This window comes from Macaca nemestrina, chromosome 4 (assembly GCF_043159975.1).
Source record: "Macaca nemestrina isolate mMacNem1 chromosome 4, mMacNem.hap1, whole genome shotgun sequence".
NCBI lineage: Eukaryota > Metazoa > Chordata > Mammalia > Primates > Cercopithecidae > Macaca > Macaca nemestrina.
Window position 1 is genome coordinate 21,390,050 of NC_092128.1, and position 26,812 is coordinate 21,416,861.

At 38.5% G+C, this 26,812-nt stretch overlaps 1 protein-coding gene across 19 annotated transcripts in view; it reads left to right on the forward strand.

Annotated features, from left to right (window-relative positions):
• LOC105471320 (diacylglycerol kinase iota) overlaps nt 1–26,812 on the forward strand; it is a 453,152-nt gene that overhangs the window by 219,764 nt on the left and 206,576 nt on the right. For 13 of the 19 annotated variants that reach the window (XM_024789548.2, XM_024789549.2, XM_071094416.1 and 10 more), the window contains 5 exons: nt 2,217–2,288; nt 5,787–5,903; nt 16,388–16,462; nt 16,927–17,025; nt 26,240–26,322. In XM_024789548.2, coding sequence (XP_024645316.2) covers nt 2,217–2,288; nt 5,787–5,903; nt 16,388–16,462; nt 16,927–17,025; nt 26,240–26,322 — 446 coding nt within the window. The remainder of the gene's footprint in view (nt 1–2,216; nt 2,289–5,786; nt 5,904–16,387; nt 16,463–16,926; nt 17,026–26,239; nt 26,323–26,812) is intronic. The other 6 variants (XM_071094418.1, XM_071094422.1, XM_024789558.2 and 3 more) reach the window with 4 other exon arrangements.

A 26,812-nucleotide genomic window follows, 5' to 3' on the forward strand; every position in this document is an offset into this window, starting at 1 on the left:
TTCACTAGGAGGACTCACAGGACTCAGTCTGTAGTGCTAACATCTATGGTTTATTACAACACAAGAATACAAAATAAAATCAACAAAGGGAAGGGCTCATGGCACAAAGTCTGGAGGAGGCCAGCCACAAGCTTCCAAGAGTTCTCTCGCAGGGGAATTACACGGAATGTGCCTAATTCCTCCAGCAATGTACTGTGAAACACATGTGGAAGGAATATTGGACTCAGTGTCCAGGGTTTTTATTGAGGCCTTTTTACATAAGCACCCTCTGCATTGCACATAATAAAATTCCAGACTTCCAGAAGGACAGCAGAGATTCAGCATAAACTACATTGTTTGCACAAAACGTTTCTTTTCTTTTTTTAAAAAAATTTTAATCTAGAGACAAGGTCTTACTGTGTTGCCTAGGCCAGTCACAAACTCCTGGGCTCAAGCGATCTACCTACTTCAGCATCCCAAAGTGCTGGAATTACAGGTGTGAGCCACCATGCCCCACCTGTGCAAACAGTTTAGGCCCAATGAGACACTCTTAACTGTGCTGACAATTGGAGAAACCTTCCTGAAATCCAAGTTCCCAGATGCCAACCAAGGGCCAACCTTGCAAGCAGTTTTTCTTTACTTTTAAAAAATTTTTTATTTTATTATTATTTTTTTTGAGATGGAGTCTTGCTCTGTCACCCAGGCTAGAGGGCAGTAGCACGATTTCGGCTCACTGCCACTTCCAACTCTTGGGTTCAAGCAATTCTGCTGACTCAGCCTTCTAAGTAGCTAGGATTACAGGCGCCTGCCACCAAGCCCAGCTAACTTTTCTATTTTTAGTAGTGATGAGTTGGCGAGGCTGGTCTTGAACTCCTGACCTCGGGTGATCCACCTGCCTCAGCCTTCCAAACTGCTGGAATTACAAGCATGAGCCACCGCATCCAGCTGCAAGCAGCCTTTCTAAGAAGTCTGATTTGCTATGTCAACTCTTTTCTGCACAGGGAGTGATAATACCACTTAGGTTTTTGAGAAGGAGGTATTGATGGATACAATTTTCAAAACCCAGGAGAGTCTGATCTTAAGGTTATGTCTCTGGAAGTGGTAGTTGAGGTTGGAGCAAAAGTAGTGAAACCAGTCCTGGTCGTCTGTCCACATACAGAAGACTGGAGAGGTAGAAGAGAACTGGGACGGTGTATTAGGAAATCAAGAGAGGATAGAGGTTCAAAAGGAGGAAATGCTTGGTAGTATATAAAGTACTGCAGATGGGCAGGGATTATGGGCACTGAAAAATGCCATTGGGACATCATTTAATAATGTTGTAATGGATTTTCATCTTAAAAATTATCTGTACACATTAAGTCAGACTTGTTTAGCCAGTGCCTTGAATAGCTTTCCTGCCTATCACATCTTTCTGTTTTCTTTGGATCACCTTACAAAAGCTCTGTTTTAACATTTTTTATTGTGGCTTTGAATTTTTTGTTTGGGTTTAGATTTCACAGGCAGAGGGAAATGGATGAGCTTTGGGAAGGCTAAAAAAATTCTTTGTGTAATACTACTTATTTATCTCCGGCCATTATTTAGGGACAGCAGCAGCCGAAAATCACCTCTTCTTGATGGAAAAGTAATTCAGTTTGTTCCTTTAAGAGGATTGGGTTTACCATTTCATTGATTTCATCATTGCTTCCTGGTAAAGAATAAAAATTAAAAGCTCCTTGTTTTGAGTAGAGACATCTCAAGGGGCTTATGAAAGTGTCTGAATTTACTACTACACCCTTGGACTTCTCCAAGACCCTGAGTTCCAGTTATTGTCTCTGAAATTTCATTTTTTTTTTCTGGGTTCTCAGACGCTAAAGGTATATAGAGCCTCTAACATGAATGATTTTTGTTATACAAGACCATGTGAACCAATAGTGGCTTTTCCTTTGGTTGTAATAAAAATATATCAGAACTATATTTATTTTTTCAAAAACCTCGTTTTGTGTGTTTGACTTTGAGTAGTAGTGGGCTAGGAAATACCAGCACCTCCTCTCTCTCTCACTCGAAATGCTTCGGGAATAGAAAATCATTGCAGGCAGAAAGTGGAGAGTGTGGTGCTCAATGTGGCATTTGCAATTCTACTTCCCTCCAGTGGTGGGTGACAGTTCTGGCCTTATTCACGTCATTGCACTTCAGGAGGGCAAATGTGTGCTGTAACTGAGTTGGTTTTAAATTCTCTGTCTCTTGTCCTAATATCCCAGGGCTTCCAGCAAAAGTTCTCCTTCCACAGTAAAGAGATTGTGGCTATCAGCTGTTCCTGGTGCAAGCAGGCGGTAAGTTTGGGATGAAATAAAGCAATGTGGGCTCATGTTTTGTCGGAATACACTTAAGTCATTATTTGAGTTCCTCCTTGGAAGTAGAAGGCATTCCTAATTTAATGTATTGCTTTTCTCATATAGGATCCTTGGAGGAAGAAAGACAGATTGAAACTATAGAACAATAGCATAGGTGAACTGGGATACACTAGAGAGAGAAATTAACTTCTGTATTTTATATACATTGAAGCTTGGGGTCAAAGACTAGAAAATCCTTCCCTAATTCTAACACTGGGACTAGAATTGAGGACTTCTTACTCCACATTTTCCCCCCAGTGCCTCTATATTGTTGAGAACTCCTCCTATATAGGAAGGTGCAACTTTAGAAGCAAAGCAACGTACGACATACGAGGTCCCTCCAACACGGGTGGACACGAATCCTGGCTCTTCTGGTTTTAATGTTTAAAGTGCATGACTTTTTATTTTGGGGCTAAGTGTGAGGATAAGAAGAGTGGTTCTTGTATGCTTTTTTAGGTTTGGATGTTGTCTGTATGCTCACTGAAATGTAGCTCTTTCTTACATTTTAACATATATATTCATTAGGATCTGATGGTAACGTCCCTATTTACTTTTCTTCAATCTAGCTTTCCCCCCACTTTATTTAGAGCCTAATTCCTCTGTCTGTACCAGATGCTACATTTTCTTATTTGTTTGTAACCGTGTACCTGTGCACCTGTTCTTTCTTTTACCAGATAACATGTAGTCTAACCCAGGTGTTGGCAGACTGCAGCTCATAGGCCAAGTCTGGCTGCCATCTATTTTTGTAAATAAAATTTCATTGGAATGCAGCCATGCCCAGTTATTTATATATTGTCTGTGGCTGCTTTTTCATTTGTGTGTTGTCTATAGATACTTTTGTGCCACAATGGCAAAGCTGAGTAATTGCAACAGAGGTGGATGGTCCCGTAAACCTAAAATATTTACTCCCTGTGCCTTTATAGAAAAAGTTTGCGGATGCCTGCTGTAATTTCTCAATCTCCCTATTCTTTTGAATGAGTTGGAATATATAACCCCTTCATTGCACGGGGGACCTGCAAAGGAAAGGCTGTGGTGTCTTGGTGAGGTTAAAGGATTGCAGAAAACCCATGCCACTACACACATCATGCTAAACACAGGCCATGGGGCTGGAACAGACGTATTTTGTTGAAACATATGAAATTGACATATTGTGGGTCAAAACCATTTAAATTTTGGCAGTTCCATCTAGTTCAAACTAATAATATCTCTAGCCCCTACATGTCAAAAGAACCTGCCGTCACTAGATAGAGACTCAGTGGTCTGGAAAGCTCAGTGTCACTGCATCACAATCTTGCGACATTTTTTATTCCTGGCATTTTCTTTCACTTTCAGTTAGTTGTTGCATAAATAATCATTGCACATCTGTTCAAGAATGTGTGCACAACTCTAAGGCCATCCTAGACCTTGAATGAAACTCTTTACCAGCAAGGCATTATCTCCATTTGCGGTGCAGGGGTTCCCAGTGCTGCTATCTTTGCTCCTGGTTCTTCTGATCTGGCGAGACCCCACTGGTGGGGCAGCCTTCTGGGCAGCAGTGTGCTCAGATCGGCTGCATCTGCTTCTGCCCTGTGCAGCTACCAGGCTGTGGTGAGATGGTCTATCCAGATTCAGTTAATTTGGAAACTCAATCTCACTTTACAATGAACATGAGTGCTCTCTTTCTATTAATCTGTAGTCCAACTGAATCACTACAAAGGACAACTTTCACCTGACCATTGTGGTAGAGCTTTGGTCAGTTCCACATATCTTTGAATTTCCCAGTTTCCCACATTGTAGAGGGCGATTTTCGTAGGGACGATAGACACAAAAGATTTGAACACAAATTACAGTGGTGATATGTTTTCACAGTCCAGGTGAACCCCTTCTAGGATATTTGATGTCAGACAAGCAAATAAATATGTGACCCTTTATGGTACAGGAGAAAGAATATGGGGTTTGGGACCTGGATTTCCAGGGATGCGGTTTTGATTCCATCATTTAAAAACTGTGCAATCTTGGATGTACCTCTGAGTCTCTAGAGTGGAGATTACTCAAGTATTCATTGAGAGACTTGACATAGGCAGTCTCTGCAATCCCTAACATTTTAGAAATGCAGTGGTCATACATTTGAGGGTTTATTTGAATTGCCAAGAAGAAAAAGCAGTTTTTAAAGAAGGTATTCAAATGTTAATAATATTTCTCTGGTATATTTGTTTGCAGATCATAAATAACTGGTGGCAGACAGAATTATTAATTATTTTATCAGTATTTTATACACAACTGCTTGATTAGTAATTAGCCACAGGATCATAGCAGATCTTGAAGACATGAAGACATGAAAACAAAAACCTCTCTAATGTTATGTAATGTAATTAGAGTGACCATATTTGCCAGATTTTTTTGGAGACGGTCCTAATTTGTGTTTGTGTTTTCAGCATAATTATTATCAGTGATACTTTTTACTTTTAACATTGTTGCAGTTAAAATGCTAAATTATGTAGTTAGGTGAAGTCTAATCTAAGAAGAAACTGAGGTTAAATTTTTAAAATCACTATGATTAAAATTTAAGGCCTATAATTATTGCATAATGTTGATTTTAGTTTTCTTTTTCAGAAAAATAAATGTTACTACACACCACTATCACATTATAGTCACACAAAAGATGGTTGAAAACTTGACTGACCTAAGGTCACCAGTCTGAGTGTCACTGTTGGGGTATAGAATTAAGACCCTTATACTGTGGTATTGTTTCGAGCATTAGCCTACATTTACTTCCTTTCAAAAGCAAAAATCACTTTAGACTTGCCAAGAGTAATAGGGTCATTGTATATTTTTTAGCAGTCCCAGACAAACCCAATAGAAACGATCTCTTTGTACTTTGTTACTTCTGGGATTTTCAACTCTGTAGAACAGACATCATGCTTCTTTCCTGCCCTCTCTAAACTGGAAAGACAACCTGGGAGGGTTTATATCTATGATAGGGAAAGGAAAGGCAGGTGGTAGGCATTGCCTTTCTGTCTGTTCATTTCCTTCTCAACGTTATCTTAAATCAACCAAGTCCATGGCCAGTGCAGGTCAAGGGAAGTGTGTGTGAAAATTTTGCGCAAAATCAGGATTAGTAGAACCCTCCAAGACTCTAAAACTTTAGTAAATATTCCATGCAACAATTAGAAAGTTTTAGCAGGCTTCATCCTACTAGACTGATTTCTTGTCATCAATGTTATAAGTTTGTAAACCGGAATAAATTTGAAATCTGGTTTCTAAGCTCCTGGGGCTGGCTGGGTCATGATGAGGAAAGCATGTCCTCAGTGTGTGTCTGTGTGTGCATGTGTGCATGCATATGTATTTTTGTGCATGTAATGAGTGTGTGTGTGTGTGTGTGCGTGTACATGTTTATCCCTTCTTGCCGCAGCATTACTCTTTGACCAGAATTGTTTACTGGCCTATTTTTCTCTTTAGTTTCACAATAAGGTGACCTGCTTCATGCTGCATCACATTGAAGAACCCTGCTCCCTGGGGGCTCATGCTGCTGTTATTGTCCCACCCACTTGGATCATTAAGGTGAAGAAACCTCAGGTAACTGCCAGGACTCTGGTGCTGCTGGGCCAGTGCAGAGAAAAATGAACTGCTGCTTCATGCTTTTCTCCCCAGACTAGTCTTTGGGTTCTTATGACCTTTGTTCACTCATCCCCAAGGCCCTGTGCTTAGCTTCCACAGTTCATCCCATTGGCCCATCTCTTTCCCCGTGTTGGGCTCTCTCGTGGAATCAACCTCCGCATCATAATGAATTCAAAGTTCTAGAGCAGGAATGTTGCCTCCTCATTCATGTGCTAATGATGTTCTCTTTGATAGGTGCTCTTCCAAGTTTCACTGAGTACTAGTGGTGGGTACAGCTGATGCTTATACAACTCTGTTCTCTTCCAACCTGGGCATCCCCAGAGGGTTAATATGAGGGCAAACTGTGCAGGCTTCATGGTTTGGTTAATATTCCTGCCGCTTCCAACCTGGAAGGCAGACCATGAGTCATGACCTTCCTGAATACACAGGCCGGCTTAGAGCATGACATTTTTTTTTTCTTAAGGCAAAGTAGAATTTATTCTCTTAATATCTAATCTCATTCTGTGTTCTCCCCAGTGCACTTCCTGTCCTTGTGAGTCTCCACCTCAGTATTCAGGGAAATCTTAGTGGTTTCTTGACAAGGTCATAATCTTTGAAATAAAATGTTTCTGCCTTTGTACTATACATCTTTGACAGTTATCTTCAAGTTATGGGATGGCAGATTTTTAATGCTATGGGAAGAAAGACTGTACCTCCCTTAGGGTGCAGGTACTTTAGGAAGTCTTATCAAATGCAATACCTTTAAATGACACGGTAGCCCTACTTCCTGCGGTCTCCAGACTCATCACGTAATTCATTCTTGTTGACTCAGGTTTATGTAAAAACTGGTGGATCTGGGATACTGTTTTGCTTTGTGTATTTTATATAAAGTTTAGACTCTGTTAATGAGTAATGTTTAGGAATAAAATTATAGTGTATGGAAGCCCTTGGGATATTTATTTCCAGAGGCAAGTATAGTATCTACATATTAAAAAGTGAGGAGCCTAGTGCTTCATTTTATATTTTAGAACCAAATGCCAAGATATGTTAAATGAGTTGCCCAAGGTGATAAAACAAATTAAATATAGTATTGCTATTTGAAATTCAAGTGTACTAAATTCCAGTTTTTATTTTTAAATCTCTTTAACATTTCTTCTTTTAAATTTTTCTAAAATTTGGTAATCTCTCCAAATCTTTACATTAAACATTCATTCAGTGAAATCCACATCCTTCCATTGAAAACCTCGATTGTATCAGGAAGGCTAGTTTAGTAGGCATTGCGATAAAATACATGATCCTTACTCTTGAGAATCTTGTTTTGAAGGGGAAACTTCATAAAGAAGATGGGTTTTGTTCTGCTTTGTAAAAATGGGTGAGATTTAGGTCTGTAGAGTAGAGAGTGAGTAGCAGGCACACAGGCACAAGTACTGTGTCCAAAATTATATCTGTGGAACTGTGAGTCTAGTTTGACCAAAGTGCAGGGTTTATGCAGAGGGTGTGTGGGAGATGAACACACAATTGCTCAGGCCTGACTGTGGAGGGATTTTTTTTTTTTTTTTTTAATAACCGTGAACTTTATCCTGAAGTAGAGGAGTTCCTTTTAAGCGAGGAGTGATAGTGTAAGGGGTGTGTGTGTGTGTGTGTGTGTGTGTATATATATACTATATATATATATACACACACATATATAAAATACTATATATATATATATATAGTATTTTAGAAAGAAACAAGTAGCAAGAGTGTGTAGAATAGCCTAGTGGTGTGGGAATTTGGAAGTCTGTGGACACAACAGTTAGGAAAATCAGGAGATAATACCAGTTTGTAGGGAAATTGCAAAGTTTACTTTTCTAAACCTTAAGAAACCCTTTTTTAATGGAAATTTTCAAGCAAATGAAGAAAGAGAAAGATTATAATGAATCCTCTAGCCATAAACTTTTCTGCCATTCTTTTTCATTTGTCTCCTGCCACGTCATGTTTTCATTTTATCAATTACCTTTTGCTTTTGGGATTCACATGCAGCTGTGAGAAGCAATACAGAGGAATCACTTGCACCCTTCCAAAATTTCCCTTCATGGTAACATCTTGCAGGATTATAGTACAAAATCACAACCAGGATATTGGCCTTGATTCAGTCAAGATACAGAACATTCTGTCCCCACAAGAATCCCTGGTGGTCCCTTGTCAAGAGCCACATCATCCATTTCCTTCTGGCCTCACCCCGTGTACCCCATCTTCCTGGAAGTGGAAGCCCCCTCCTTTTTCTTTAACTAGAGTATTTTAAAACAAATCTTATACAGCATACCACTTAGTCTGTGAACACTTCATTATGCTTCTGTAAAAGATAGCACTAAAAAAAACCCCAAATGCCACTGTCTCAGTCATGTTAATAGTCCCTTAAAGTTTTTTCCTGTTGTCTAAAATATATCTTTTTTTACTGTTTTTCAAGTCAAGATTCAAAGTTCACAACTGCCTTTTGTTGACATAGTTCTTAAGTCTCCCTTAATTTAGAACAATACCCCTTCTTATTTCTCAGGCCACTTACTCGTTGATGGAATTGGGTTACTTTACCCATAGGATTTCCCATATTTTGATTTTGTCTGATTCTTACCATGTTTCCAAATTATTTCTCTTATTGCCCATATTTCTTGTAAACTAATATTTAGACACAAAGACTCAATTATATTTAGGGTTTTTTTTTGGTAAAAGGGATACACTGGCAGTGCTTCGTATTTCTGTCATATTGCCATCGCAGGAAGCAGATATCAGCCATTTCACTCTCAGTGACGCTCAGATCAATCAGTGGGTTTAGGAACTGTCATCCTAATCCATCTATCATAAAGTTCACCATCAGCTTGCCATCCATTGTTATCTATCAAAGATTTTTGACAAAGTCTATTATTGCATTAGGGGTTGCCAAGGAGTCGTTTTCCAATTTTCACTCATTTTAGCTATGATTTTTAGAAGAGACATTTCCTTCATCCTAACAAATACATGACAAATGTTTGAGTATTTGCCTTTACTTGTAAGTTTTCAGAATAATAAGCTGATGCCTTAGCAACCCTTATAGGATGTAGTAGTGGTTGTTTTTTTTTGGAGAGTATCGTTGTGAAATTGCTTAATGATGTTTTTATGTATTATGTGTTTTTCAATACGATGTCATCGTTCTTCTTCTTATGTTCATACTGTTTCACCTCCAACCAGTTGGAACCTCTGCCACGTGGAGTCTGTCTCCATTTGTTATGAGCCATGAGGTTTTGAGAGCTTCCTTGGTTTTAGGAACAATACCACGTCCCAGGATCATTTAATGCATTTCCTGTCCATACCTGGAATCAGCCTTTCTCTAGAGTCTTGGTTACTTTTAATGGGATATGGGATTTACAGCTCACAGTCTGGATGCAAAGTCCAAATTCATTATTCAACATGTACCTTTTTATTGCCATCTATGATTCAGGACAATGTAATAATAATAATAGTAAGAAGAGAAAGAAACAATAATGTGTTGGGAAAATTTTCAGTATTTTACATTCAGTATCTTATTTTATCATCAGAGTACCCTATGAGAAGGTATCCTGTTATTCTCACTATATCTGAGGATTGTGAGGCACAGAGAAGTCAAGTAAATTACCCAGGGTCATACAGTTATTAAATAGTTTGAGATGGGACTTGGACCCAGGAATTTTGATTCCGAAAACAAGCTCTTATTGGTATGCCACACTGCCTCACTGTCTTTCTGTAGCCAGCTTGCTGAATCAGATGTTTTACAATTTTAATAGCCTTTCCATCAAGTAAGTTAACCAATGAACCATAGTGTATTTAAAAGCTGGTGTATAGTGAGCTATAGGGGACAATGCAGCAGTGGTTAAGAGCTTTCTGACTTTTGAGCCAATACTACCTGGGCCCATAATAACCTTGCTGTAGCCACTTAATAATTTATGTAATATTGAACAATTAAACTCTTCTGTTGAAACTCTTCTGACACCAATGTTAAATTCTATAGACATAAAAAACCATGAGGAAGAAAACAAGGAGAAAAGTGATTGTGTCTGTGACCTGTTCATAGATGACAGTAAAAACTCTAGTTTATAGTGTGTAGATCATGGGTGGCAAGTGTTTTTTTTTTTTTTTTTTTGAATGAAGTTTTGCTCTTGTTGCCAGGCTGGAGCGCAGTGGCGCGATCTCGGCTCACTGCAACCTCTGCCTCCTGGGTTCAAGCAATTCTCCTGCCTCAGCCTCCTGAGTAGCTGGGATTACAGGTGCCTGCCACCACGCCTGACTAATTTTTGTGTATTTAGTAGAGATGGGGTTTCACCATGTTGGCCAGGCTGGTCTTGAACTTCTGATCTCAGGTGATCCACCCGCCTTGGCCTCCCAAAGTGCTGGGATTACAGGCGTGAGCCACCACACTGGGCCAATGGGTGGCAAGCTTTTAGCCATGACTTGGAGGTAGATATATTAGATAATTCATTTAAGACATTGGGAAGTGACTAACAAATGGAAAATTTGGAAGGTAGGTGGAGAACAGCAGAGTAAAATGTTTTTCCAAATTTGAGGATTTACATATATATATGTATGTTTCTATATTCTATCATACTGCTTCAAAATAAATAATAGAGAAGATGTTCTTAATTGAATTCAGTTAATGTTTATTTAACTACATTCAGAGATGCTGTTGTATGCAGTAGAAGGTCCAAAGATGAATCAGACGTGATCCATTTCCACAAAGAGTATACTCAATAGTGGGGAACATAGCTAGAACTGTCTAAGTCACTGGGCAGAGTGTTTGTGGATTTTGAAAGAGGAATTCAGCCATGTATAAATCCTTAATAAAAGAGTGCCTCCTACTGTCTTGGAAGATTTACTTTTTGGTCAGTATGCATCTTTGGGAGAAACACACCTAGGATGGTGAGAGGAAGGGGCCAGACAAGTTGCTTAAATCAGCCATGGTCAGCATCCAAGGTGGTCTAGCTATCCAAGGTGGAGAGTGGTCAGTGCTACCTAAGATGTATAAACACAGTGTGAATATGAAGCAGTATGGAGCATTTTCGGTCATGGGGATCAGGGTAGGCTAAATGGAAAATATGCCATTTGTGGTTAGCCTTAAAGGATGTAGGCAGTGTCGGTGAAACAAGGACTGAGAAGGACAGTAGGAGTTGATAGAACTTACTGAGAACAGTTAAGATGGATTTTTAAATAAAGTCAGCTTTATTTGGTATATTTGTGTCTAAACAAATGACTCTAGAGAGGAGGAGTAAAGGAAATCTATTTGAGTGTATTATGGCCAGGAGACATGGTTTATAAAGAGTTGGAATTAAACTGCATATTTCATTTTTATTCCACGCGCAACTGTGGAATTGGCAGCTGTGTGAAACCTTGATGCTAAAGGGAGTGAGGGCTGCTTGGGTGATTTGCTGGGTTTCATCACCTCATTATTTAGAGAGATGAAGAAGTTATTTTGTAGAAATAAAAAGATGATGGAAGATAGATGATTTTAAATAATTCAAATGAAAACCCAGAATTTAAGAATCAAGCCTGAATCTGTTGATATATTTGAAGTCCGAGTTATATTTAAAGTTACAAATGTCAATGTTTCTCTTTCGGACTGAAAATATCACTAGGCAATATTTTGATTGGACAGGCAGATTAAAGATGTTCAAATACCTGTGCATATACTGGGAGCTGATGGATTGAGACCTATGTGAATTTTCTGTGGGGTCAAGTTGTAGAAGACCACAGTTGAGAAAGCGTTCACAGAACTTATGTGTCATGAGATGACACCATTGGAAAAATATCGTGCACTTGATCCCCTAAATTTTCCAGACTGTCCCTTTCTTGTAACTTTCTCATGAATCTCACTGGACTTCTCCTATCTTCTAAAAAGAATATAAAATGGATCCTCCATGCTCTTTCCTTAATATAGCCTGTTGTGACTTCATAATACTGAGTGGGAACAAGCTGGTTTCTTTGAAAGAATGATAGGGTTCAATCTTTTATTGTTTAGTTTGTAGTAATGTAAGCAATACATAAATATGCTCCCTGTAAAAATTAAACATTTCAGATAAGAGAGTCTCCTTTCACCAGCATTTACAATGATAAGCATCTCCCCTGTCTCTTCCTATGATATATGCAGAGTTTTTACTGTGCATTTGCATGCATGGAAATGCACCCACAGAAGAAATACAGAACCACTTTGAGTGTAAGGGTGTGTGTTTTTAATAAATCATTCTTCACACAATGCTTTCAAACTTGCCTTTCTTAGTAAAAAAAAGATTCTTGGGAAAAGTCTATATTACTATATGTAGACTTAACTCATTTTTAAAATTGCTGTATATATCCTATGCTGTGGATATATCCCAGTTTATTGATCCCTCTGCCTACTGGTGGATATTTATATTGTTTCTAATGTTCTACTTATCAACAATGCTGCATTCATTTCTTCCTAGCCCTGTATGAGCTTTCTTCATAATAGTCTCCCTTTTTTTGTTTATCTCTTCTGGTTAGGTAATCTTCTTAAAATGCTGGGAACCCATGAAATGTAATAGCTAATTTTGTGCAAGGACCAATAATATCCTGTAAATTAGCCTCAAAATTGCCCAGACCATTTCCTTTGGTGAATTCTAAAGCTTCATTAGTACTTGTGATTTAGTCAAATAGGCCTGGCTGGTGCTGTTCCCACCCTGTCCGTAACTTTTGGAATAAGTTTTCTTTATCTTTCTGCCTGCCCATCCTCAGAGCAGCCTTTGTTCCCTGGCCCAGTGGGAGCACAGCAAAGTAGAATGCGCTTTCATAGACTAAGTCCATTACTCTCTCTCCTACTGTCTACCAGAGTTTTGTCCAGTATATGATGGGGGAAGACTTTATTTGGGATGACACAGAAGAGAGAACAGATCTCTTCTCTTGAGATCTGTTATTATAACCAGTCATTTGTGATCTTATAACCTGGAAAAATCCCGGAAGCCTAGTAAGAGGTAGTTAAGTTTCAGTCACAGCTGAGTGATTTACCCATAAGTATTTCTTAATAGCCCAGCAAGGAGTCATAAGTAAGATCAGGCTTTTGTTGATAGGATTATTTCTGTGCAAGGTAAAATTATCCTGGTATGAAGTACAGGAAAACAAAAAGCCTTTTTCTTTAGGTCTTTAACAAAAGAGCAGGCACAGAATGTCTAGGGGGCAGCTACTGTTGGAATCAGAAGAATGCAAAAATCCAAATGAGGGTACAGCATTTCACTGTGTTTTTAGTGTTGATCTTGCAAAGCGCATGCCTTGTATCACCAAGTTAGCTACCCTTGGTATAATAGAGATGGTTTGTTTTGGAACATAGGACAAGTGTTAAAGGTTTCTTGCATATATCACTAACAATTCTACACAGTAACTTATTGACGTAATTTTGACATTCTCGAAAAGTGTGCTCTTTTGTTTAACTCTCTCAACAATACTGACCCAGGCAGGATAAGCAATCCTGTAGATTATCCAGAGTAGGTGATTTATTTCATCATGGTCAAAACATATACAAAATCTGTCTTCACACCCATCTGTTCCTAGAGATAGAGATAGATACATATTTATACAAAATAGAGATATGTATTTATACAAAAATAGAAGGGAACCATGGGATTTTGAGGTGTGCTGTGAAATTCCTACTATTTATCTTTTGTGTTTGACTATCCGTAGGGCTGTAAGCTTACTCAGAGCTCACATAGATGCGCCCAGGTACTGTAAGTCAACCACTGTGCTTGGTCTCTGCCCTGTTCTTGTCCTGTGAACTGAAGAAGGCCTCAAATGCATTTGGTTTGGTGAGGCTAGAAGCACTTGTATTTGCTACCTCTATGTTTAAAAAAAAAAAAAAAAAGCCCATTTTGTGTGTCTGTTCCCTATAAGAATTGAGTTCTTTGCCTGCTCTGTTTTCAGACATCAAGCCTTACTTTAATGTGTTTTTCTAACTCTGTGCTCCCCATACATACTTGATCATCAAAATCACCTGAAAATACTGTGAGTTCTATGATCAGACAAGTTTAAGAAACAATCTTAGCCTGATGTGTGAGATCTGTCTCTTGGAGTTTAATTGCTGAGTCCTGTCAAGGACCCAGGTCCATAGCATGATCCTGCAAGCACTTGGTGTCTGGCATTGCTCTTGGCAGTAAATGAATTAAAACTACAAATAAGTTAGGAGGCAAGCATCACTTCCCAAGGATCCTTTCCCAAATCAGGAGAGGCTCAGTAAGTGCTGTGAATCATAGTAATATTTATTCATTATTTCAACAATGATTTGAGTGTACACTATATGCCAGGAATTTGTGCTCAGTGCTGGGGACACACAGCTGAGAATGAGGCATTGTTTAGAATGAGCTAACATTTACTGAAGTGCTTATGGTGGGATGAATACCCAGCTAACTGCTTCACGTGCCTTTGCTGGTTATAACTTCGTAACTGTCCCATGAGGTGGGTAGTGTCACCATCATTTTAAAATTAAGAAACTGTTATTTCAGAAGTTTGACTGACTCTGTCAAGGTCACGATCTCATAACAGGGAGATTCAGAGTCCATACCGGACATATATTCCTGTCTCTGTTCATCTTCTGCTTAACACAATCTATGTGTCTCCACACTTTCCTCTTTCTACAGCCATCACTCCGTGATAGAATCGCCTGGTGAACTTTTAAAAAGTATCCTTGCCTGGGCTTTACCCAAAACAGATGAAAGAATAGTTGATGGGGCCCAGGCATGAGCATTTTTCAAAGCTCTCTGGGTGATGCCAATGTGTAGAGATGGTTGAGAAGCATTTCGAGCATTGTTAATTGACATCGAATACATACTGCTCCTGCCAGCCTCATGGTTTCTAGCATTCTTCTTAGATCATTTGGCTGATTAAATGATTAATGATTCCAAATCACCTTTCTTCCCTTTTAAACAAACAGAAATCTATCAAAATATAGCAAATACTTTCATAATGCAAAATGTTCCTCAGTGAGGGACATGATGAAAGACCCACTTAACTGGGAATTTAGAAACTTGAAGATCTATTTTCAGGGGGAAGTATAGTCAACAGTGAGTGATGAGGAATGACCTGGGGTCTAGAGCACCAATGAGCTCCTGGATCTCTCGTTTTCTGATGTGATTCTGAGATCCTGAGATCTTTTAATCTGTTGGGGAAAGAAAACCTTGGGACAGATGGTAGTTTTTGAAAATTTCCCTCAACCCTGGTGAACACAGGTCATACGTCAACTTATTTTTTTTCCCCAAATCCAAGTCAAAGTAAAATAAAAGCTAAATAGGAGCTTACTAATTTGGATGCCTTAATATATGTACTTTATACTAAAGATTATTTTGAATGCTCAAAGAAAAAAGAATACATTAAAAAGTAGAAGAATAGACATTTGCATTTCTTGAGGCTGTTGGACAACTTTACTCAAACAATGCATGCATATATACTTATGTAAACTTTTGATTTAAGAATTCTGCGTTTCTTGCTGTCAACACTTTGTTAAACATCTATTATATGGTCAGTAATATCTTGCCTTTTAAAGATAGCAGTCTAATTAATCATTGACTCTCCACTAATTAAATCTGTTTTTATCTTGTCTTCAATCAGTGGGTTGTGACTGATCCCTATGACAGGTTTTACTCAAAGCGTCTATATCAAATGTTAAGGGAAAATGGTTGGTTGAAATAATCACAATATTGTGGTCTATAAAATTTCTAGAAAGAGAAAGACAAGGAAAGTAAATTTGGGGGTCACTGTATTTCAACAAGTTTGAGGCACTTTTATGAGAAGAAAAAAATCAAGGCTACCTGGGAGGGGGGAAACTTTTTAAACCATTAGGTCTTTAGACAGAGAAAGAAAGAACAATGACTTCCACCCCACTGTCATAGTGATTTAAGGTGAGTATTATCTTTGCATTTTACAAGTCAGACAACTGATAGGACAGTTGGATCATAAATTTTCGGTAGGGTCCAGAGTCATTTTATGACTATTACTAGAAAAGATCATTACCAAAAGAGTAAACTGAGAAAAAAAAAAAAAGAAAAAGAAAAACGTGAAAAATGGCCTCCTTTTTTACATTTCCACATAGGTGATCTCCATACCAGGAGATGAACTTGAACTTGGTTGGGCGGGAGACGAACCTGGTTGGGCGGGAGACTGGAGCCCCTCAGAGAATTTGGGATTCTTCCATTTTTACTGGGAGGGTTGGCAGGTATAACATGTGTTGTTATGTGAGTCCATGAGAGCCTCTGGGGTTCTTACTCCCTGCCTCTCCATGTGGTAGAGAGTCAGTCGCTTACTCTGAAGCACTCAACTGATTTCTGTCTGTGGCTTACCCATGAACAGTGGCTTGGAAGTGTGAAAGCATGAGAAGCATGCAGTGGAACAGCATGCGCTGCCGCCATCTTCTACTTGGTTCTGCATGGGAAAGCTCCTGGGCTGGTTGCCTCTGGGCTCAGGCTTTTTTCTCTCTCTCCCTACAGAACTCACTGAAGGCTTCAAATCGGAAGAAGAAGAGAACAAGCTTTAAAAGAAAAGCCAGTAAAAGAGGGATGGAAGTAGGTGTTTCAGAGTTTTATTCTGAGGAATTTTCACTTTCTTTCCATAACCTACTCTGCCCTATGAGATCAGATCTAAGTTGATTTTTCTGATCTATCTTCTACCACTGCTTTCTCCTCACTGCACTCTAACCACAATAGAATTCTTTCTGTTCTTTTTAAAAAAACAAACTCTCAAAACTAATCTCTGCACTTGCCTGGAAATATTATCCCCAGGATGATGATGATGAAGATCAAAGCTAGTATTTCTGGAATATTTGGAGTTTACAGAGTAAAATAAAAAGCCTGGCTTAATTCTCTGGAGCAAATGATAACTTGAGATACTGTCTTCCAAGTCTTACATGGAAGTTGTGTTAAGAGTCAGCCCTGGGAAACAAAATGTAGGGTTTTTCCACCTCCCTTGCCTTGGGGTTGCGTTTCAAGCCATGGATGTGTATCCTAACAGTGCTGATCGCTTCTTTCAGCAGGAAAACAAAGGTCGTCCTTTTGTGATAAAACCCATCTCTTCTCCTCTCATGAAACCCTTGCTTGTATTTGTGAATCCCAAGAGTGGAGGCAACCAGGTGAGTCATTTTTCATGATTTTTAACTGAGAAGTTTTGATAAGTTCTTGAAGACACAACTTTCACGGCCAATTAAAATAGTACCACTAGGATCCAGGCTTTGGAAGACACCGGTTTCTCAGGAACAAGGTTATTGTTTCTCTGATAGCTTTACACATTACAGGGCTGTGTAAAACCTAGATGTTCTATAATTCGTCTGTCTGCTTCCATATAAGACTCTAACAGAGGCACTTAAACCTAACTACTGACTTTTTCCTTACAGATTTTCAAGAAAGGATATTCCAGAATTTCTCTTAGTTCATATGTTTCAGGATTCCTCAATTCTTGTAGTTAGGAGGTCCTTTATCAACTTCTTTTTATTTCTTTCTGTTGCCATTTAGATACAACTACTTTCGTCCCTATCCTCAGAGAAGAAGGAAGGATGATTCATGAGTCATGATGATCACTACCAAATACCACCAACATTATAGAAAATATCAACTTCTTAAGGTTTCACTTGGTCCTAGCCCAAATTCGATAGTACAGATAGTTATCTCCTTTGAGAATAAAGAAATTGACTTAGAAAAGTTAAGTCTTAAGGCATGCCTAAAGTCACACTGCTCTTTAAAGGACAGAATTTGTTCTTGAATCCTGGTCTTTGTCTCTTCATCCAATTCTCCTCCCACTCTCTGAGGCTTCTTATCAATACTCTTCTATGGGCTTTAATTTTCTGTTATTTTCGTCTGAGTTTGGATGAGAAAATATTTTCTTTATCCATGAAGTATATATTTTACATTTTGAGACAAGATTCCTTCAGGTTTTACAATAAACAACTGGAGATTTGAAACCCTTTAGTCATCCCACATAAGGAAGGTAAGTTGTATAATTAGAATTGACCCGATGGTCCAAGATGATGTTCTTATTACTAAAGACAATGGGCATTGTCTGGAATGTATTAATTACAATAAAACTTCTCTTATGGGAGCTTATGATTTAAATGAAATATTATTCCTCCTTTCATCTCTTTCTTCAAAATTCTCAAAAACTTATGATAAAAATGTGTATTAACATTTTGTAGAACAAAGAAAAGAGTTTGTGTAAGCAAAGAAACCATTTGCTTTCAAGACCTGCATTTTTGAGTTGCTGAGAGATCTTTGTGGAGTAATGATGGCAATTCTAAGACATCATTAGAGGAGGACCTAGACATTGGTTTCCTTGAAATGAGGTTTAATTTTCCCTGAACCATACCCACTCTCTTGGGCTAGTATCTCTATGTCCTATCAAAGGTTAGAGATGCAGTTGGGAACCATGAAACATGGAAATGTAATTGGTTCCATGATTTTGGCCACCTGAGCACAACATATTAATTAGTTTCAAATATATTTTGTCATGACAGTCCACATATAAGATGCGTTTATTAAATCATTATAAGCTCTCTTTCCTAGGGCACACAGAAGCTTGTAAGTTATCTATTTCTTTAAGGAGCTGATGATCCAGTTAAGACATAGCCTGTTCCTATTCCAGTCTATGTATAAATTATTATTAATGGGGACTTCAGAGATTATCTAATATTACTTCCTATTTCACTAAATAGAAAAGAGAGGTCAAGGAAGCTTAAAGTGAACTTTTCTAAAGACATCTTGTTTGTTAATGACACAAAAGGAACAAATGGAAAATAATTTAAGCAACATTAACTGCATGTGACTTCTAAATTGAGTGGCTCAGACTGCAGTGCTATGGTATTTCAGAGGTAAGCAGTGACTTGGGAGCGATAAGGAAATGGTGTCATGGACATGGCTGAAATCAAAGATGGACACTACTTAGTTATGCAGAGGAGAGAAGACTGGAAGGACTGTCCTTTTCCTGCTCTTTACTGTGGCAGATTCCTGTGTGGCAAATTCTTGTTCATCCTTCAAGGCTCAGTGGTGCCTTTCTGAACCATTTCTGGAGATCAATCATCCTGTCCACTATGCCCCGATAGCCCTTGGTACACATTTGCATGATATGAACTGCAACATAACTGCTCTATGTGCATCTTCACTGTTGGGATACAGGTCCATCATTGAATCTGTGATTGCTAGAATACAGCACATAGTTAAATAATTGTATAATAGGATTAGAAGAACAGATGTCATGATGCCGATTATTCATTTTGAGGACAATATGATGAGTGGTGCATGCATATTAAGTTATTGGAAGTGTGATTAGATAAAGATCAGAATGATCCTATGGAATCATGTCTCCAAGAAACAGGATACTTCATATTGAAGACTTTGGATTTATGCAATGGAAACTAGTTTTTTTGCTGTTTAAAATATTTTAGGTTAAAAAACCTTTTGGCTTTTGAACAGAGGAGTAATATGGTGGAATGTAATGTGCATATGACTCGGTTGGGAATCGTGTTACAATGCAGATTCTGCTTCAGTAAGTCGGGGTGGGCCGTAAGATGCTGCATTCGTAACAAGCTCTCAGGTGCTGATACTGCTGCTCAGAGAACCATACTCTGGTTAGCAGGAACTTACTGTGATCAATAGAAAAATAGATATTTTTTGTTAAATCCTGAGTTTTGCCTTTTCGTAATTTACTTATTCTATTCACCTGCTTTTAACTATAAAAGCATTCCTGTCTCTTTCCCTCTTTGAAACTTAGGCTTTAGACTTTTTTTTTTTTTTTTTTTTTTTTTTCATTTTTAACTTGCTTAGTCTTCTGTTTTTTAAGTAAATGACTGGGCAGTATTGCCACCTACTGGCAAGAAAAATAGCTTTTTTCTTTATGTAATATTTTACTTGTGTAAGGAAAACATTTTGAAGGAATGTATTGGGATGAACATATGTAAGGACTGCTTCTATGTCTTTCTTTTAAGAAATCCCATATTTTAAAACTCTTTTTTTCTAAATTGATACATTATTTTTTGTACATACTTATGGAGTACATATGCTATTTTGATACATTTATGGCATGTATAATGGGTATTTAGCACATCTATCACCTCAAACATTTGTCATTTCTTTTTCTTTGAAATATTTCAAATCTTCTAGTTATTTTGAAAGGTACAATATACTGTAGTTTAGTATAGTCACCCCACTGTGCAAACACTAGAACCTTTTTCTTCTATGTAGTTGTATGTTTGTACTCACTATCCAACCTCTGGTCATTCCCCACCCCCACCACACCCTTCCCAGCCTCTGGTAACTATCATTCTACTCTCTACCTCTGTCAGATCCACTTTTTTTAGCTCCTCTACATATGAGTGAGAGCATGCCAATTTTTGTCTTTCTGTGCCAGGTTTATTTCGCTTAACATAATGACCTCCAGTTCTATCTTTGTTGCTGCAGATGACAGGATTTCATTCTTTTTTATGGTCGAATAGTATTTCATTACGTATATGTATCACGTTTTCTTTATCCATTCTTCTGTTGATGAACACCTAGGTTGCTAAATCTCTTCTTTTAAACTTCGCAGTAGTTGTCTCTTTGTTTTTCCAACACTCTTAAGGTAGAGATGACACTGGGTGTTTTGCAAAGCTGTAGAGCTTGGTAGCGCTGCTGCTATTGTATTATTGGGATTTGAATTATTTGAGGAATCAGGGACCAAAATTTCAACTTTTTTTTTTTTTTTTTTTTTTTGAGACGGAGTCTTGCTCTGTCACCCAGGCTGGAGTACAGTGGCACGATCTCAGCTCACGGCAACCTCCACCTCCCGGGTTCAAGCAATTCTCTTGCCTCAGCCTCCCAAGTAGCTGGGATTACAGGCATGTGCCACCACACTAGGCTAATTTCTGTATTTTTAGTAGAGACGGGGTTTCACTGTGTTGGCCAGACTGGTCTGGAATGCCTGACCTCAGGTGATCTGCCTGCCTCATCCTCCCAAAGTGCTGGGATCATAGTACTATGCCCAGCCAAGAATTTCAACTTTGAATACCTCCTTCTGTGGAAAGAGATAGTAAGTAGAAGATAAAGTTTACTCCAATGCAATCCCCTCCTATGTGTGGAAACTTTCGAGTACTAGAGAAATAGGCCCCCTCCCTTACACTTCTGTTTGCCTTAATGTCAAAACTTAGATTTTTCTTTGAGGTCCTGGCCTCATTAGCATATTTCTGAGTTTTATAGAATCCTGTGATGTTTCTCAGTATTTCCTGCTTTCACACTGGCTCTCCCTCACGTTCTCTCATGACTTTCTCTTCCAGTGACCTAGACTTTAACTTCAGGGTAAAGCAACGTTCTGACCTCTAGGATGATTCTAGCTGATCATCCCCCAGAGCCGAGGGATCCAGACCCTGGCTTTGCATGCTGTTCGATGTGGAATCCTAGGGTAGAGGTATGGCAGGAGTTGGATCCTTGGATTAAAAGCCCCAGGTCTTTATCAGTAGGGTGATCAAGGAAGAGGTATCCAGTCTGTGGACAGACTCATGCCAGCTGAGTTTACACCACCATTTGGGAATAGGCTTTCTCAGACTAGGGTCACCCCTCCTAAGTTGGGGGCCAGTCACATCAAGGTGAGGAGAAGTGGAAGACAGAAAGAGTAAATAACTTCAGATGAGAAATTTTAGTCCCAAAACTGTTTCTAAATAATTGGACAAACAACTTTAATGAAGTACTTACTTTTCTTCAGTACTGGAAACTTCACAACCGAGTGATAATTCAAGGATAATTATGTTTAGATAAAAGTTTAGGCTCCTAAGGTTTAGAGTAGGCAGGGAAGAGGGCAGAGGGCAGTCAATAGATGAGGACACTTGTCAAAATCTAACCTCAAGATCTTCTTGTCCAGCCAGCCTCAACAGATGGAATTAAAACAACCAAATGATGAATCTATGGAAAGTCCTGTTTCTGAAATCATAATATTGGTGGGAGAACTGGGCAGCTAAGACCCAAACTAGCCCCTGTGATAGGTCTGGCTCCTTAGTCTGTAGCCAGAGTGATGCATAAAAAAAGTCAGTTTGGAGGAAAAAAAAAAAAAAAAAAAAAGTGGTCTGAATCTCTTAATTAAGACTTTTCAATGACTCCTTGTTTTCTATAAATCTCAAGCTCTGAAACTTCATCTATTTGGGGTGGAAAGAAAGACTTTACTTATTTTTCAAGACACATTTCAGATATTTTACTTACAATGCCTTCTAATCTCTCAACTTGGGCTAAGAGTGTTTCCTCTGGGCACTCATCCTCCTCAGCAGACATCTGTATCAGAGAAGTTCTCATCTTTAGTGAATTAATTTATTTTGTTTTGCTCTCCTTCCAGTAGATTCTGAGATCCTGATGGTACACATGGACAGAGTAGGGGCCCAATACGTATTATTGAATAAGTGATGCATTCTGTTTGGATTGTTTGAAGCAGTTTGAAATAATTATTTCTTAAGCCCTTCCTCTCATTAATGTATTTTCCTCTGGCCTTTCTTATCGTCTGGGCAGTTGTTCTTTCTATAATCTAGACAATGCCTGCATGATATAAACCAAGACTTAGTAACATAGCAGAGTTTCAGCCTACACTAGAGTTATGGTGCTTTGATGAAGATTGATGTGCTGTTTGAACGGATCAATTCTTGATTGCTTCTCCACACCCCCAACAACTGTCATTAGGTTTTCCTTTATGAATAATGCACAGAACTTCCTTCTGAGAGCAAGATCATCTCTGTCTTGTTCATCTGTGTATTTCTCTGTATTCTCTTACCTAAAACTGTGCCTGTCACATAGTAGGTGAATGAATGACTCTTGTTAAATCCAGCCACTTTTTGGGAATTTGTATTCTCCTGTTGTACTCCCTCGCCAGTACATGCTGCTTGGAAGAATAATGTTCTTTTCACTCCTTAGGAATACCCATTCTTATAATATCTATAAAACTTCTGTGGTCGGTGAGGTATATCTACAACAGCATGCATGGATTGGGATTGGCATATAAGCTTTTTTTTTTTTTTCGTTTAGAGAAAATTGCACAAAAGTTGCAGTTTCTGTGTTTAGCATTATAGCATGTGATAACTATGAGAGTGTTGGAGACTTGTTAGTGAGTGACAAGTGTCTAAATGAGCAGATTTAATTGTACTATTGAGGAAGAAACAAATTACTCTTCTCCTGGTGAATTATTTGTGTAACCATTCAGTTACATTTAATAAATTACCTCTATTAAAGCTTTAAAGTGACTTAACCTAGAGGTAACAGCAGAGTTAATATAATTCGTTTAAATGTGTGAGTTAGATCTTTGTTTCTCCACCCACTAGGTGGAGCATTTTTTCAATGCTTTCTTTTAGACACTTATCATTTTTGGTAATAAATACCATATTTTGGAAAGAAGATTACTTTTTAAAATATGTAGTCATATCATGCCTGAATGTCAACTTCAACAGGGTAGCCATGCCTGGCTCTGCAAGTTATCTCTACACGATTGCAGGAATGTTATTCCAATAGACTACAATAGAAATGGCACCTCTGCGGCCACTCAGACCTTTTAGAGAAATTCAAGTTAAGGAAAACAATCTGTCAATGCTTTTTATTTTTATTTTGTGGAAGATGTTAATTACCTAGTAATGTTTGCATGATAGGGAGGCTGAAACTGAGATGTGCACTCTCCTATAGCAAAGGTGGAAAGGAGTAATTAACATCAACAATTCAAACTACTCTAGGAATCTAAAACTGAACACAAAATTTTCTTTTCTTTTCTTTCTTTTTTTTTTTTTTTTTTTTGAGACAGAGTCTTTCTCTGTCGTCCAGGCTGGAGTGAAGTGGCGTGATCTCGGCTCACTGCAAGCTCCGCCTCCCGGGTTCACGCCATTCTCCTGCCTCAGCCTCCTGAGTAGCTGGGACTACAGGTGCCCGCCACCACACCCAGCTAATTTTTTTGTATTTTGCGTAGAGACAGGGTTTCACCATGTTAGCCAGGATGGTCTTGATCTCCTGACCTCGTGATCCACCCGCCTTGGCCTCCCACAGTGCTGGGATTACAGGCGTGAGCCACCGCGCCCAGCCTGAACAAAGAATTTTCTAGCAAGTCAGTTGGAAATGTTTTATAAATTAGTTGGTCATTAAAATAACTCCTGTGTTACCTATTAAACATAAAAGATTATTCAAGATAATCCCAAACATACTTCATAACAAGGCTCAGCATGAGAAGAGGGAAAATGATCCAGTATTTAGTGTGTATATAGATCTAAATCTGCTTGAATTTGATAGGAAGCAAAATATGTCATTTGGTGAAACTGAAGGATTCGTTGTAATTATTAGATAGAGTGTGATTCCTAAAATTATAGCAAGCACATGATAAGGCAGAACTTTTAAATTATAGGTTTGGCTGGTACATGCAACAAAAGACCTGCACTGGCCTATGTAACAACAGGAGTAACAATGTGATAATTATAAGCTACACTTTACCGCTCACATTTGCAAGTGTAATTTAATGAATAGATTAACAGGCTGCAAAAAAGAAAAGGATTAACATTAGCAAAGGTCTGTTTTGTGCCACATACTGTGCTAGATACGTGACTGTTACTGATTGATTTAATTCTCATATTCACCCTGGAAGGTGGACATCTTTTCTATTTTATATACTGCATTTCTGCAAGGTTATAAATACTCATGATTATTCAGAACACTGAAGTTAGTTTGACCTCAAATCTCATACTATGTCTGCTATACTAGGATGACTCTTAAATACAGTTTATTAGTTAAACAAGCCTTGGAATATTTTAAGAAAGAGCAATTGTGATATCTACTAAAACAACAATATTTTGAGCAACAAACTTGGCTCAACTGGTCAAATATTATTTGCTATGGGTGATAAAATGGGGCATCCTGCTCATTTTTAAAGCTCTTTTGGTATTGCTTGATAAAAAGGTTCTTCTTGAATTTCTTGTTTGCTCAATCCACTTTAAAAATGATCTCTAAAGTGACCTTATGTCTGCTATAATGATGATCTCTATAAATGTCACAGTTACTTAAAACGCCCCAAAAATGTTCAAGTGAGAGAGAAGTGTTTGGCTTAAACAAACCGGTATAGGCATGGAGATTGAAAATGTCAAAGTAAGCTGTAATCTTACTAAGGAAGTTTTATATATATATAAAATAACTGGGACCCTGGGATACTTTTGCTTCAGTTAGAAAAAAGTGTTTCTATAAAATTATATTGGCCGGGTGCGGTGGCTCACGCCTGTAATCCCAGCACTTTGGGAGGACGAGACGAGTGGATCACGAGGTCAGGAGATTGAGACCATCCTGGCTAACACGGTGAAACCCCGTGTCCCCTAAAAATAAAAAAAAGAAAAAAGAAAAAAGACCAGGTGTGGTGGCAGGCGGCTGTAGTCCCAGCTACTCGGGAGGCTGAGGCAGGAGAATGGCGTGAACATGAGAGTCAGAGCTTGCAGTGAGCCGAGATCGCGCCACTGCACTCCAGCCTGGGGGACAGAGCGAGACTCCGTCTCAAAAATAATAATAATAATATAATAAAATAAATATGTAAATACAATTATATTAATACTTAGCTAATGCTGCCCATATTTTATATTATACAGACAATAATCTGCACAATAAAGTGAAAATTAATGTCAAATTACATAGGTTCACTAATAACTTTTCTGTATGGATTTTCATACATTAATGATAGTAAAATAAATATTCATTAAGGGCTTGCTGCATTTTAAACACTGTAATGTACTTCTCAAAAATTATGGCTTTTAACCTTGCAACAAGTCTGCAAACTGGGTATTCTTGTCTCTGTGTTAAAGAAAAGGTGGGTTGAGCTAAATGAAGTTAAGAAACTTGCCCAGAGTTACATAGGGGATAAACATCTAGCCTGACATTCAACCTACGTATATCCATGACCAAAGCTGGTGATTTTAACTACACTTCTATACTGCTTATAATTAGATATTATTTTATTTACTTATTCATCATTCATTCACTCACTCATTTTTATTTGTTGAGACAGGGTTTCACTCCTATCACTCAGGCTGGAGTGCAATGGTGCGATCTCGGCTCACAGCACACTCCACTTCCTCGGCTGGGACTAAAGGCATGCGTCACCACACCTGGCTTATTTTTGTATTTTTTGTAGAGACAAGATTTTTGTCATGTTGCCCAGGCTGGTCTCAAACTCCTGGGTTCAAGCAATCCACCTGCCTCAGTCTTCCAAGGTGCTGGGATTATAGGCATGAGCCACCATTCCCCGTGTATTATTTTAAATAAAAGAATTGATTTTTTTAAATGAGCAGTGGAAAATTTCTTCCTATTATTGCCTTTTTGTGTATTTATTTTTTACAGGGAACCAAAGTCCTGCAGATGTTCATGTGGTACCTGAATCCACGGCAAGTCTTTGATCTTTCTCAGGAAGGGCCAAAAGATGCGTAAGTCTGGAAATACTCTCCATGGTCCATAAGTATTTTAGGCAAGTGAGCACTTTCTGCTTCATTATCTGATTACCTTGTGAGGTATTTCCTGACCGTCTGTCATCTACTTTCTCACCTGTATCTCCTTCCTTTAAAACTTCATCTAAAGTTCTCTCCTACTCTTTCTTGGCTTAGTTCCCTTCAAAACATATCTTCTCAGCTATTAACTCAGGATACGTCTAGCGTGTTTGTTACTTACATGTGTGTAACTGCAGACTGTTCTCCACAAATCTGTGAATTGAGAAAGGACTCATTGTTTTTCTATTTCTTCATGTACAACTTTGGAGATGCACATTAGTGGGAATGTAAATGTATGTCTGTGGAGGGTGGAGCCATATTTGTTTACAAACATTTGAACTGAAAAGAGTGTATGTGTGCGCACGCGCGCCTGCGTGTGTACGAGAGACAGAATCAATTGATTATACCTGAGGACTCTGCACAAGTGTGG